General features: G+C 40.1%; 1 protein-coding gene across 1 annotated transcript; it reads left to right on the top strand.

Moving 5' to 3' along the window:
• On the top strand, positions 1-13168 carry cdan1 (codanin 1). The gene is made up of 28 exons (XM_085441607.1): positions 1-144; positions 658-1319; positions 1415-1615; positions 1949-2139; positions 2355-2474; positions 2570-2648; positions 2737-2857; positions 3034-3143; positions 3398-3487; positions 3614-3689; positions 3827-4032; positions 4183-4324; positions 4507-4650; positions 4845-5011; positions 5108-5189; positions 5363-5452; positions 5531-5585; positions 6582-6718; positions 6808-6911; positions 7277-7426; positions 7541-7604; positions 7766-7844; positions 10206-10429; positions 10663-10770; positions 10870-10933; positions 11046-11257; positions 11955-12062; positions 12185-13168. Exons 1-28 carry the CDS (start codon positions 1-3, stop codon positions 12305-12307), a joined length of 4053 nt encoding a protein of 1350 aa, XP_085297733.1. The 3' UTR covers positions 12308-13168.
• The last annotated feature ends 119 nt before the right edge of the window (positions 13169-13287 follow it).

Here is a 13287-nt window from a genome sequence, read left to right as displayed (position 1 = left end):
ATGCGTACACAGGCTAACCCCGCCCCCTTTCCTCTCAGTTCTTCAGCCGCGCAGCGCTTGGCAAGAATGGCGGCTCTTTTGGAATCGCTTCTATCACACAAAGTGGATATTATTAAGGTGGTGGACTGGCTAAAGAGTGTAGGGGTAGGTCTGAAACGGGTAATACTATCACGAGAGGAGCATTTATCTGCGTTTTATCTCCGCTTACTTTGTTCTGTGTGATGACACAGCTCGTAACTAATTGTAAACAAAACTTTTAGCTGCTGTGCTAGCGAGCCACGTTAGCTGTAGATCAGGTCGACTACAGACAAGATGGTAGCTGTCAGCTTCCCTTTTTTCAGAAGAAATGTTTTCAGTAAAACCTGTCATAATTTACCACAGTTACTTAATAATTTTACTATTATTTTCATTCTCTTAAGACAGATGTGGGGTTTTGCCATAAATTAGCCAGCACGTTGTTAGCTAGGTTAGATAATAATTTTCTTAGGAGATTTAACTGTATCTATCCAGAAAATTTAATTGCGTGGATATCTACTATCTTGGGATGCATCTAGGATTTAATCGCGCTGATGATCTGAGTTATTTCATGGTTGATAGATGGTTGATGCGCTTGTCTCGATCCAATTTTCCAACACTTAAAGTCTCTTTCTTCAACAGGACGAGGACAAGCTGTCGATTAGTGAACTCGGGCTGACAGTTCACAAAGAGGAGTTCGTCCCTTTTCTTTTAAATTTTCTGAGAGAGCAGAGCAGTCAAGCACTCACCCATGGCCCCGCCACCCCAGCTAAGACTCCCAGCCGCCCTAGGCCTGCTGCACAGACCCATGTTTTCTCGGAAAAGAGGGGCTGCAAGTCTGCCAGTGGTGGAAATGGTACTCGGGCTGCGAGCCGCGTCCAGCTGTTTTCTCCTTCATTTGTGTCACCTGGACCTGAAGGATCTCACTGTCTGAGCGGGGTCACTGCCTTCAGCAGCCCCTCCTCTTCTACAACATGGAGCCCTGCTTCCAGGCCTTCAGGATCTGAGCGGCGTGGTGGGCAAAGGATCATGCTTGGGGACTACATGGTTTCTCCTCCTGACTTTCAGCACAGCCCTAGCTTCCAGTCCCAGAAAAGCCGCAAGAAGAGTGGTGGCAACATGTCATTGGGGGGGCGAGGACGTGGAGGGCATTATATTGATGAGACTGGGGGGAGGAGATCAGTAAGAGGAGGAGAAGGGTATGGTAGGATAATTGAGCAGGTTTCACCTCCATCTGTAGGTCAGCTCAATTTCAACAACTTGGAGGAGTTCCCTCCTGTTGGCTCCTCACCCATTTCTCCTGCGTGAGTCTGCACAAGTCTAACATAAGTAGAGTTGTAAATATATAGATTTGAACATGTAATTTTCAAACAATCTGACCACTTCTGTTATTCCTCAGGGCATCTAAGCCAACTAGAAGAATAAACCCGACACCAGTAAGTGCAGAGCGGCCACGCTCTAAACCAAAGACCTGCTTCACTTCCACCCCGTTCAGTAAACCATCCAGCCCCCTGTCAGGAGTAGTGCCACTCGAGGGGTCGATGACAGGGGGCAGTTCTCTGAGTCTGCAGGAAGAAAGGGAATTGCTTAAAAAGGAAAAGTAAGTGCACTTTTCCTCGATTTGGTCAAACAGATTTGAGTGCATTGTGGGGAAAATGTGTTTAGTTTTTGGATTGGCCAGTAATCCATGTCTGCTAGTGGGTGCCATATTACTTACAGATGGGTAATATTTTGCTGTGTTTTACAGGGAATGATGGAAGTGTAATCCATATTTTGTTGGTAATCGTCTGTACACTCTGGATTAGAGTAAAATTCCCCTTCAGGTTCTTATATGTATAACAGTCTCAGCTGTTTTTGCACCAGCTGAAGTATCTTTTTTTCCACATCTCAGTTTATCTTTGTAGTTTTATGATCAGGAATTTCTTGTTTTTAGGACAAAGCGTGCCCAGCAGGTCGGCTCTCCTCAGCCGTCTTCTTTGGAACCATGCACCCCTACCAAGACAGTGCTTAAAACAGGATCTAAAGTTACACCAGAACAACAGACAACTTGTCCTGAACCATCCAAAGTCACTTTCTCCTTGGAACTGGATCTTTTGGTTGAGCTGTATAGTACCTGCATCTCTGGTAAATGACCACAAGGTGGTGATCATTATCTAAAAACAATTACATGAGGATAAAATGAACTTGTACAAACAATTTTGCTAGATGAAGAACAGCTATTAGTAAATGCCTGTCAACAGGTTTCTGTTAAGTAATTAAAGAGTAATTAATAATGAAAGAAATTTAAAAAAGACTAAACACATTTAAATTAGTTAAAAAATTTTTTTATGTGTTTTCAGAAAACCTCGTACCAAACATTTTCCTGGAGCTCTTCTTTGTGATGCAGTTACTAACGTCTCGGTCCCCTCACACTCATGACGATGAACAGGAAAGTTTGTGTGCAGCTCATTCACACTCAGGTGTGCAGTCACGGAATATTACAAATACTAGGATTGCATATTTGCGTGTGTGTGTGTGTGTGTGTTGAAGGTCCCGATCTGTTTCAAATTTTCAGATATTCTCGAAAGATGTTATTTAAGACTAGTACACAATTGTGTGTATTTTGCAGTGAAGGTCCTGGAGAATCAGTTTCAGTGAGTGTCTTTTGTTTTCTCCACTTAACCGACTCCTCAACATTCTTAACTTTTTGACTCGTAACCATGTCTTCTTGTAATTTATCAGGTTGGTAGCTCATTTGGACAAGTGCACATTGCGACTGCTGGCAGAGAATGAACGGGTGGCATCTTTCTCTCCACATCTCAGGGACTTACTCACTCAGGCCCAAGATAAAAGCACGGCCAAGGTAACAGAGTTGTATTGTACAGCTGATGAAGTAAATGCAAACATTTATTGTGTTTTTAAATCTTTCCCAGTGCTGTATGCTATGTTATTAACATTACTACCAACCTATGTTGTTAATCCAGATTCTTATTTTGACCCATCTTCACTTAAAAAAAAAATAAAATGAATGTATTTCAGCTCTCTCCTTCAGTGTCCACTTTCATCCACTCGGTCCCTTTCCAACCTGATACTGACAACCGGTCCAACTTTAGCAGTGACAAGGCTTTCCACATCTTCAAAAAACAGAGGTACATTTCTGCTTTTGTCCATTTTATAGAGGTGAAGTGCTTTAAATTGCAAACGCAATGTTGAAATATTATAGTTGGATAATTTGTAGATTTAATTGTGAGATGAGAAACTTTTCTTGATTGTTTGGTGAATTAAGGATTCAACTGTTGAAATAAGTTGAATAAAACCACTGAATTAATTTTATTAATGATCAAGTATATTTTTTCCATTCATCAATTATCTTAATCACCTGATTCTTTTGTTCTTCTCACAGAGATATTTTTTATGAGGTGCTGAGAGAGTGGGAGGACTTTCACAAGGAACCCGGGTGGAATTTTGACACTGCACTTGGAAATAGGATCAGGTAAGTCCAGTTAGTTACAGCAGTGTTTTATTTATTTATTTATTTATTTCTCCCCCTCATGGTCAGGAATTGGGTGAAATTAAGGATTTCAATGTAATAAAGGATCTTTTTCTGTCTTTACTTCAGAGGAATGATGAGTCAGATGACTTCTGCAGGAAATCATTCTCATTTTGCGCGTCTGTTCCTGAAGCAGCTTATTCAGGTAAATCATACATTTTAACAAAAGCTATCTATCTCATTGCAGAAGTTGCCACCATGTGACATTCTTCTTACTTGGCCCAATAAGGTCTCAAATTGACCTTTTTTTTTTTTTTTTTTCCTTTTTTTTTTTTCCTTTAGATGTGTAAAGGTCCCCGAGTGAACAGCACTTCTGGAGATGCTCCTGATGCTGACTTGTTAGGCATGTTGGGAGCTGAGGGTCTGGGGCGCCTGAAGCGTCTTGAAGAGCGTCTCATTCAGCCTCACGGAGTTGTTGGCCCGTGCTCACCTCCATCTTTTCCTGGTTACCAAGAGTTCTTCAGGGACTTCCTGCAGGCTGCTAGCTGGTGAGACAACAACATTTAAGTAAAAAGATAACAGCATAATAAATATTAAATTTCATATAAATTTCCTGTGTTCTTACTAGTTAAACTTTTTTCTTTAATTTTTTTTAATGGACTATGTTGTTATAATCTGTTTTGTATATTGTGCACTAGCTGCCAGCTGAACCAGCACCTGCAGGATAGCTTGTGCCAGCAGCTACTCCAGCTGGACGAGGTGTCCATCCTGAGCCCTCCTGCTTCCATCTGTGAGCGGGACAAAGAGGAGGAGGAGGAAGATGGAGACATGGAGCAGCAGGTATTTTGTTATCTGCATCTGCAGCTCTTGTGGGTGTTTTGTTAAAATGCTTTACAGCTGTATTTTCCTTTTTTATTTGAAGCAATGTATTTTAACCTGGGTACCTGGAGAGCTCATCTTCTTAAACCTGTCCACTCTAAGAAGATGAGCTCTTATGCTGTTTATTATTTCATCCTTTTTAGGACGAGAAGCAGCGGTTCTCCTCTGTGTTGCTCCTAGCTCGTCTTCTAGCAAAGTTTCTGGGATTCATTTCCTTTCTGCCTTACCAAACATCCGAGAAGCCATCCAGAGAAATACAGGATACTGCTATAGCCCTGCGCAGCAAGGTGACGAAACAAATACTTATTGCACCAAATGTTCAGGCCTGTTTTTAAATGGTGTATGTAAAAGTCAGAAGTAGTTTCAGTTCCTTTTATTTTCTTCCTGTACATCTGCAGTACAGATATAAATGTATATTTGATGCCATGCTACTTTTTTTTTTTTTTTTTTTTTTCTTTTTCTTTCCCTCTTGGTCCCACAGAGTGTTCCAGTGCTAGATGTGTGTGCTGTGTTGAGAAACAGTATAAGGAGAAGGCACACCATCCTCACTGTTCCCTGGCTGGTGGAGTTCCTCTCCATGCTAGACTTTATCGGCCCTCGGCTGCTCTGCTACAGGACCACATTGGGCACACTGCTTCTCCTATATAGGTTTGTCTTCATATGCATGCATGTAAACTAGTTATGACAGTACAGGTAAATGGTATGTGTATATAGTAAAATAAAAAGTCTCCTGTTTGCTTGCAGGAAACTGGTTCTTGATCGATGTGAAGAAATGTGTTACCTAAATAAGCTACTGATGGTGTCAGTATTAGGCTGGCTCTTTCAGGTGAGTTACAATGTGTAGGCAAGATTTGTTTTTTATGTAATGGTTTATACAGTGAGCAGCAGGCTCACCAATCATGAATCAAAGATCTATTTAACACTTTTATGATGCCTGAGAATAATATTTATTTATACGTAATGCTAACATATAGTTGAACTTGTGTTTAACTTGTGTAGATTCCAGTGATTCCAGAGGATATTTTCTTCACTAGTGAGTTTACTGAGGTTGCCAAGGTGGAAGAAAGCGACATAAATGTGGCAGGGCTTGTAAGTGACAAACTTTAATAGGTGTTTGTCCATAAAACGACTTGTTTTTATATGCTTGTTAATTTTTTTTTTTTTTAGGACTGTATTCCTCTGGTGGATCAGCAGCTTCTTTATACTTGTTGTCCATTTCTTGGTGAGTAGAAATGTGGAATGCTGAATGTAAATCTTATGTTTAAATTGGGTTTAAGGGCACTGTATTCTTATCTTAATTTATAGTAGCTGTTTATTTCTGCATGCCTTAATTTAGATGGTTTAATAGCCATATTAACATTGGAGTCTTTACCTTCCCCTTTATTACTGAGATTCATGGGAACAAGGAGTCACAAGTTTGGTACAACCAGCCAGCTGATTCGCACATTCATCTACACGTGTATGTTTATCTGTGAGGTTTTGATCTTTTTTTTTTTTCTTTTTTTTTTCTGTTCAGTGTGTGTTTTTTACTGGTAGTAGCATTAAAAAAATAATACTAATAAAATGGATTGTCTCACAAAGTATTTGAATTGCAAGAAAGAGTGTCTGTCGCTGGCTGTTACAATTACAGTAAAAATTATTACAGTGAATTACTTTGTATGTTATCAGTCAGTTTCTTGGCTTTTTATAGAGTTTCTCTTGGGCTGGTTATGAGCTTTTTTTCATAACAAAACTGCTTTGTCATTTCATCTGTAGGTTCGAGGCTGGTCCTCATGTTATTTTTGTGTCTTTTAATTTGCATATGGGGAGCTGGGTTGTTGGACTAGCATGTCCTTTTCTTTTGGTTAAAGTGAAGCTCTGTCTTGAGGATGGTAATTTCTTTTTTTTTTTTGTTGTACTGGTGTGATTATTCTTAACCATAGACACATTAAATTTAAAGTCTTGCATCTACAGGACTCAATCTTTGCAGGATTTTTTGCCCTTTGATTGGATGCAGAGTAGCGAGTGCAAGAATGGCACAGTTCTTATAGGTTGTTTGGCCTTTTGTTTAGTCATTGGTGGACTCGAGTTTCATTACGAAGTTTGAAAAATAAACTGTCCTTTAATCAGAAACTGCACAGCTTTGTTCACGTTTGCTCAACACGTTCACCACAGATGAGCCAAGGGACAGCAACACGCGCTTTCTTTAGATAAATCCATCTTGTTTTTATTAATTCAGGTGAATTTCGTAAGCTTTTGGCTGCCTTTGTGTCCGGAAGCACAGCCAAGAGCGGAGGAATTATCCGCAAGATTACTCCCACGTCTGCTGAGCTCAAGGACACGCCAGCAGCTCACAGGTCACAGCAGAAACTGCAGGTGAATAACCAAGCGGCACAGCAAACAGGACTTTAAATGCAATAATTCCTGTGTGTGGGGTATTTAAATCTGTTGCTTGAATATGACAGGTGGACCTCGAGCAAGCCTTCTTTCACAACCAGCCTCCATCGTTACGTCGCACTGTGGAATTTGTAGCTGAGAGGGTTGGATCCAATGCTGTCAAGCATATGAAGTGAGTATTGTGGAGCTTTCAGAGTAAGCTGGTTTTTAAGCCACTAGATTGCAAATTAACTGCAGCTTTCACATCCCTTTGTTTTTATTTAACCTGCCTTCCATTAGATTATCCTTTTCCAATTGAAAGTGACTCTGAGAATGGTTTGTAGTCAGCCTGCAGCTTTGGTTGGTTGCTTACCTAGGAGGCTAGAGACTGTCCAACAGCTTGTTTTACAGCACTTCAGTGGCAACTGCTGTAAATTTACCACTCTGTGTTTAAATGTTATATAGATATCTGCTCAAGACTTACTAAGAGCATCGTTGTTATTTTATTTTAAATGTAATTTTTCTACAGTTGTGTTATTCGTTTTGGGCTTCCCGCAGGGCTACCTTAGTAAATGAGTTGGTGGGACGAGGAGAAAAGATGCTGAGAGACGGACTGGGGTCGCCAAACTCAAATCCATCAAAACTGAATGACTCCATTTGTGCTCAATTGTGTGATGCGGGATTGGAGGCTTTGGCAAGAGCCACCAGGTACGAGAGCTTATTTTACAAGCGCCCAGCCGTTTTCTTGTTACGTGAATAGATTTGATTGGGAATTATTACAAGGTGCCACTTTCAGTTAAGAAAACACCCTCTTGCTTGCAGATTTTGCTGTGAGAAGAGCCCTGAAGCCATACGAATATTGCTCCCTCATGAGACTTCGCCTACTGTAAGTCCAAGAATACATATTTGGTTTAAGAAAAAAAAAGGAAGCAGAACATAAGTACAACAAACTACAGCAATATAGAGTTTTAGCTAATAAAAGAATTTTCTGAGAAACCTTTGTGGATGAGTTTGGAATTGGATATTTACACTCGAATTTCTACGCAGGTACTCGCCACTTCGGAAAACATCACCAAACGTCTTGCAACAGAAAAAGCCTGCAGCTGGCTTTCGGCTAACATTACAGGTAATTAGTTAAAGGGATAGATCACCCAGAAACTTAAATATAGAGCTGTTTCAGATGTGCATTTTCTGCATGTCTGCAGAAGAAGATTATAATTTTTATTTATCTATTTATTGGAAGGAGATCCAATGACCGGTTGTTCATTTTATTTACTTTCAAAAATCTTAGCTTATACTTCAACAGACACAGACAAAATGTAATGTCATATTTATTCTAGAGAGGCATCTAGGGATGGGTATTGATAAGATTTTAACGATTCCGATTCCATTTTCGATTCTGTTTAACAATTCGATTCTTTATCGATTCTCTTAGCGTTCTCCTTTTAGCTTAGAACTTCTCTTTGAACAAGATAGAAATTTAGGAGTAACATGGCCTTACAAACCCAACAGTGAGATCTTAAGAGATCCACAGCCTACGGCTCTTCAATGGGGTGTCACAGGGTCCCCAGGAAAAAAAATTGTAAATGTAAAATAATAAAATAAATATTCTTCAGTAGCAATTACACAAGAATATCCAGTAATGTCCCTGCCTACAATTAAACACATTCACTTACCGAAAATCGGGGGCATCTGCTGTGGCAAATGGGTGCAAGCCTTTTACCACAAACTTAGTCACTGCTCGGTGACATTCGTCTACCCTGGCCTGAAAGGAGACGCTACCGGTAGACTGCAGCGAGAACTGCCAGCATCTGAGCCAGACTCTGTCTGTCTCTCTCATCATGGTCACCTAAATGCACAGTAATGGCAGGTTTTGTAATAAGGCAGATCGCGCTAACATAATATGCACTGTTAGTTGATTATTTACCTGCCGCATTAACGGGAGAGGACGTGCAAACGTTACCGCTGCTGCTGGGTTGAGATTCACGAGTCCGGAGCGGAATTAAAAACACGACATTCATTTAAGGTCATCGCGTGTTTTGTGAGCAAATGCTTTTGCATATTCGTAGTGTTTCCTCCCTTAATTGAAATATCTACTTTGCAAGTATTGCAAGTTGCCCTGTTGTCATCCGTTCTCGTAAAGTGTGACCAAACTTTTCAGCGTTTGAGCCGCTTAGGCGCCGTGTTTCCTGCCAGTTTTGCAACTTCGGCCAACGAAGTTGCAAAACGTTCCGCAACGTGGTGATGTAATTTGGGGCGACTAGAATCGATAAGGGAATCGTTTGCAAAAATGGCAAACAACTCCAAGGAATTGAAACAATGGGAACCGGTTCTCAACAAGAACTGGTTTTCGTACCCATCCCTAGAGGCATTTATACACTTGTGTTTAATTTGATGGCGGCAACATGGGGGTATGGCAGCTGGGGCGCAGGGAGCAAAAGGCTGGGAAAGTGAGTGGTATTGAAAAGGACACACCTGGAAGAAAATCTTTCAACCTAATAGGTTAACTGAGATTGACCTTTGGACCCTCAGGCAGCACTGCATTTAAAACGGGTATGATTCTTGAGTTTAGGAAGAGTTCCAGAAAACATTACGTGGGGAATTGTTTACAGACAGGTGGACCTCGAGCAAGCCTTCTCGAAGAAGCCATATGTGAATATAATCCAGAGAACATTTTGTCTTCTCTGAGCCAAAGCTAATTTAAAATGGACTGAGGCAAAGTGGAAAACTGTTGTGTGGTCAGATGGATTAAAATTGCAATGAGGAGAAGAGAGGGAGCATCCAGTTTGTCATTAGTGCTCAGTTCCAAAGGCTGGATCTCTGTTGGTTATGGGGGTGCATTAGTGTCCATGGATTTTGCAGCTTGCACAGCTGGAAAGGCACCATCAGTGCTGAAAAGTACATACAGGTACATCAGTCCCAGGTAGGAGATGGGGTTGATGAACTGTTTTTAAAATATGATGCACAGTGATTACGTGGCCCTATCCAAACTTTTTTTGGAAACGTAGGCCTGCCACCCAATTCAAATGACTTTTTTTTTTTTTTTTCCCCCCTTAAATTATACATTTTTACAAATTCAAACAATTTCTTCCATTTTTCTTTTTCAAATGTTTTATTTTGAATAAAATTTCGGTTTATAAGATTTGCAAGTCTTTGTGTTTTTGTTTAACTTTTTAAAAACAGTTTTGGGAAGTCCCCACTGGAACATGAATGCATTGATTGCTTTGAACTGCTGAATGAATGTAAATGAAGGAAAGGCTGAATTTTATGGCAGGGCAGTAGTTTTGCAAGCTTTTTGTGCTCGACTTAGGCCTGTTTTACTACTAACTAAGCCTCCAGACTAAAGCGTACAAAAACATTGAACTGACCTCAAACTCTCTGTGATGCCGGTATTATTTTAAGAACATAATTTCCATTGTAGATGAGAGAAGCACTCTCAGGATATCTAATTTCCATTAATTTCTCATTATAATTCTCTCTTATAAAGCACTCGTAAGACGGGAGTGGAAGAGCAGGTATGACCGCGTGATGAAGGCTCTTGGTAGTCCACCTGCTCCAGACTCTGATGTGGACAGAACTGTGGCTGAGCTGGTCCCTCAGGAAAAGTCACAAACTCCCAAGAGGAAACAAGGAAGTGAGAGAGTGATGTCCTGTCCTCCCCACTGTGACCACAGTGCTTCACTGCCCTCTGACATCATCGTTGAAATGAAGGTATTTTTATTTTTTTTTTGTGTGTTAGTACTTTGTCCAGCAGTGCTTTGTAATAACAACATTTCATTTGTGATTCTTTTCTCTTTTTTTTTTCCCCACTATATCACACAGTTTACTGTTAAATCACGAGTGTGCCTCACCAGAATGTTAGAAAGTCCATGTAATAAATAAGATCTTAAATATGTAAAAGTCAACGATATGTCTGAACTCAAAGGGTTTAATTTTTAATGTAGGAACTGCTGAGCATCGCTGTTGGCCCGAGGACTGATAAGGAGCTGCCGACTGGCTCTCAGCTCCTAACACTGCTGCAAAAAGTGGGAGAAACATTATCCTGCAGAAAGGTGCGTCAGAGAGAGACGAGTGTCATAAAATTACACCGAATTTACTGATGAGTCGTTTCCCAGTGTTAATTACAGTCTTCCTTCTTTTTTCTTGCTTAGTTTTTGAATGTACTGTCAGAGCAGATGCTTCTGAACTGTAGTGTCCTACTGGCCTGCAAACTGGGTGAGATTTTAAGTGTTTAACTCTCATCATTCAAAATTGCTCTGCTTCTTAAATGTAAACATTATGAAACGTCCTTGACAGACCTGAGAATGTGTTCTGTGTATCTGTTCAGTGTCGGCAGAGCTCCCGGTGCTGCCTCTGTCAGAGTGCAGCGGACGTGGCGGGGATGCTGTTGGTAATGGTTCAGGGTCAGAGCCTCCTGTCACAGCGCTGCTGGAGCAGCTCGCTGAGCTGTGGGAGAAAGACAGCTGTTCCTCCGCCCCCATCCACCTGCTCTTTACCCCGCTTACAGTCACTGCTGTGCTGAAGGCCAGCGACACAGAGGTATGAATGATATAGATGTATTAATGATCATAATATGACAGTCAAATTGAACATATATCAAACTTGTTATACATGTCCTTGGATAGATCCTAAAAAAACATTAGATTGAGGTGTGCAACACACATCGTTTTATTTTTTTTTATTTTTTTTTTCCTTTTCAATTTCAATGTGTTAAAAATCTACAAGATTGAACAGTGTCGGCAAAATGGAACAGTTCTGTTGATGTTTCTTTTCTTGAAAGTTTCTTTACTATAAATTGTTCAAACCTACTCGCCTAAACACTTATAGCATGTTTATACTGGATGGAGACTTTATTTATTTATTTCCTTCCTGGATTCTTCTTCTTTGACTTATTTTCACTGCTTCTCCAGTGGATTTTAATACTCCTCCTGCTTTCCAGTCTGTCTGCTTTCTAGAGTAAACAGACTGGAAACAAGGCCGAGGGGAATGACATGTGAAACGGTCCCTGTCTTGAATTGAAAGATTTGGCCTCCAGCATTCTCCATCATTTTGAATTCTTCCTCTTTTTTTTTGTTCAGTTCTGTCAGGCCCAGTGTTCCTTAAACAGTTTTATTTATATACATATTTAAAAATGTAACCTTTTTCTATAACCTCTAATTATTTAATTTAAGGTCATTTGACACTGAAATCTCTAATTTTCTGCAAATGTTTTTATTATTTTTGTTGTGTTTTTTAGAGGAAGAACTACCGGTTTGTAATTGGAAGACTGGTGGACAGAGGATTATTGAGTGAAGAAGAGGTCAAATCCCATTGGAAGAAGCTAACAGAACTGGCCTTACCTGTGGTGAAGCTTCATTTTCTTGTCATCTTGTATAGCTTTGGAATTATTTCTTAATACTAATGATCTGACCTCTGGCTTTTTCTGCTCTCCTGTTCTAATTTTCTTGTCATTTTTTTTCTCTTTAGGAGCAGATAGCGAATTTTCAGCTGAAGTTAAAGACCGTGAAACCCGTCTCACCTCTGGCGGAGTTACAAAGCCACATGGACATTCTGCAGGTCTCACATCAGACAGTAGAGGGAGCTACATGATAGCAATAGTACTATCCAGTTTCCCCGCCGCAATTGTGTTTTCGCCACAGTGTTTAATGTAACATCTGCTTGTGTTGTTCAAGAGGTACACAGTTCTGAGTGACTTCTTTTTGCTGACTAGCTTTCTGCTTCACAGACCGTCAAAGAGAGTCAACAGTCAGCTTTTGCAAGCCTCAGGCTTAGGTTCTGTAGCTGCAAACCGAGAACTAAGGTGCCAAGTAGAACCAGAAAACCCCGTCAGTCAGGGGTAACATCTATGGACCACACAATCTCATCTTAGATCCAAAGGAATTTCCTGCAGGCAAACCTGGATTGATGCTTGTGTCTTTAGGCAAACAATAAACAAAAGATCGAGACGATGCATAGATTGGAGTCATAGTAGATTCACGCTTAAGACTGAAGAAGACTGGGCAATGAAATGGGGAATTTTTGCATAAAAAAAAAAAAAAAAAAAAAAATTGCGTTATTAATATTTATCACGTAAAATCTATAACAAATACTACAAGTTTCAAAATTAGAAAAGTCACGTTTGTGTAAGACACATTGTTGTCTTCATTTCAGTATAGCACTTTCACTCTGCTGTTGACCGCTTCACTAGTGACTGCGTCTCTTTCATAAATGCAAGCATTTGTGATCATGTTTTTGTTCATGTTGAACAAGCGCCCTACTCCCTGCTGCTTTTAAACTGATATTCTTTTTAATGTTGCCGCATAGTTTAAATTCTAAATGACAGTGATGTATTCAGATTTAAGTGTTTATTGTGTATTGTCATGTTTGCAATGAGTAACATACAATTTCGTAATGAAAAAGAAAATAAAGTTTATCAGCTTGAATAATCTGCAGATTTTTGGGGGGTGTTTTTAATCAATGTGAAACTCAATTTAAAGACCTTTTGAAATGTAGAGAAATTTAAATAATAACAGACATGCAAAAAAAAAAAAAGGATTTGAATGTGGCTAAAAGGGAGGAGTATCCAGCAG

This window comes from Copadichromis virginalis, linkage group LG19, assembly GCF_057382275.1.
Source record: "Copadichromis virginalis isolate Kocher_CV1m ecotype Utaka linkage group LG19, C_Virginalis_male_GT1.1, whole genome shotgun sequence".
NCBI lineage: Eukaryota > Metazoa > Chordata > Actinopteri > Cichliformes > Cichlidae > Copadichromis > Copadichromis virginalis.
This window is presented reverse-complemented; position numbering and strand designations above follow the sequence as displayed.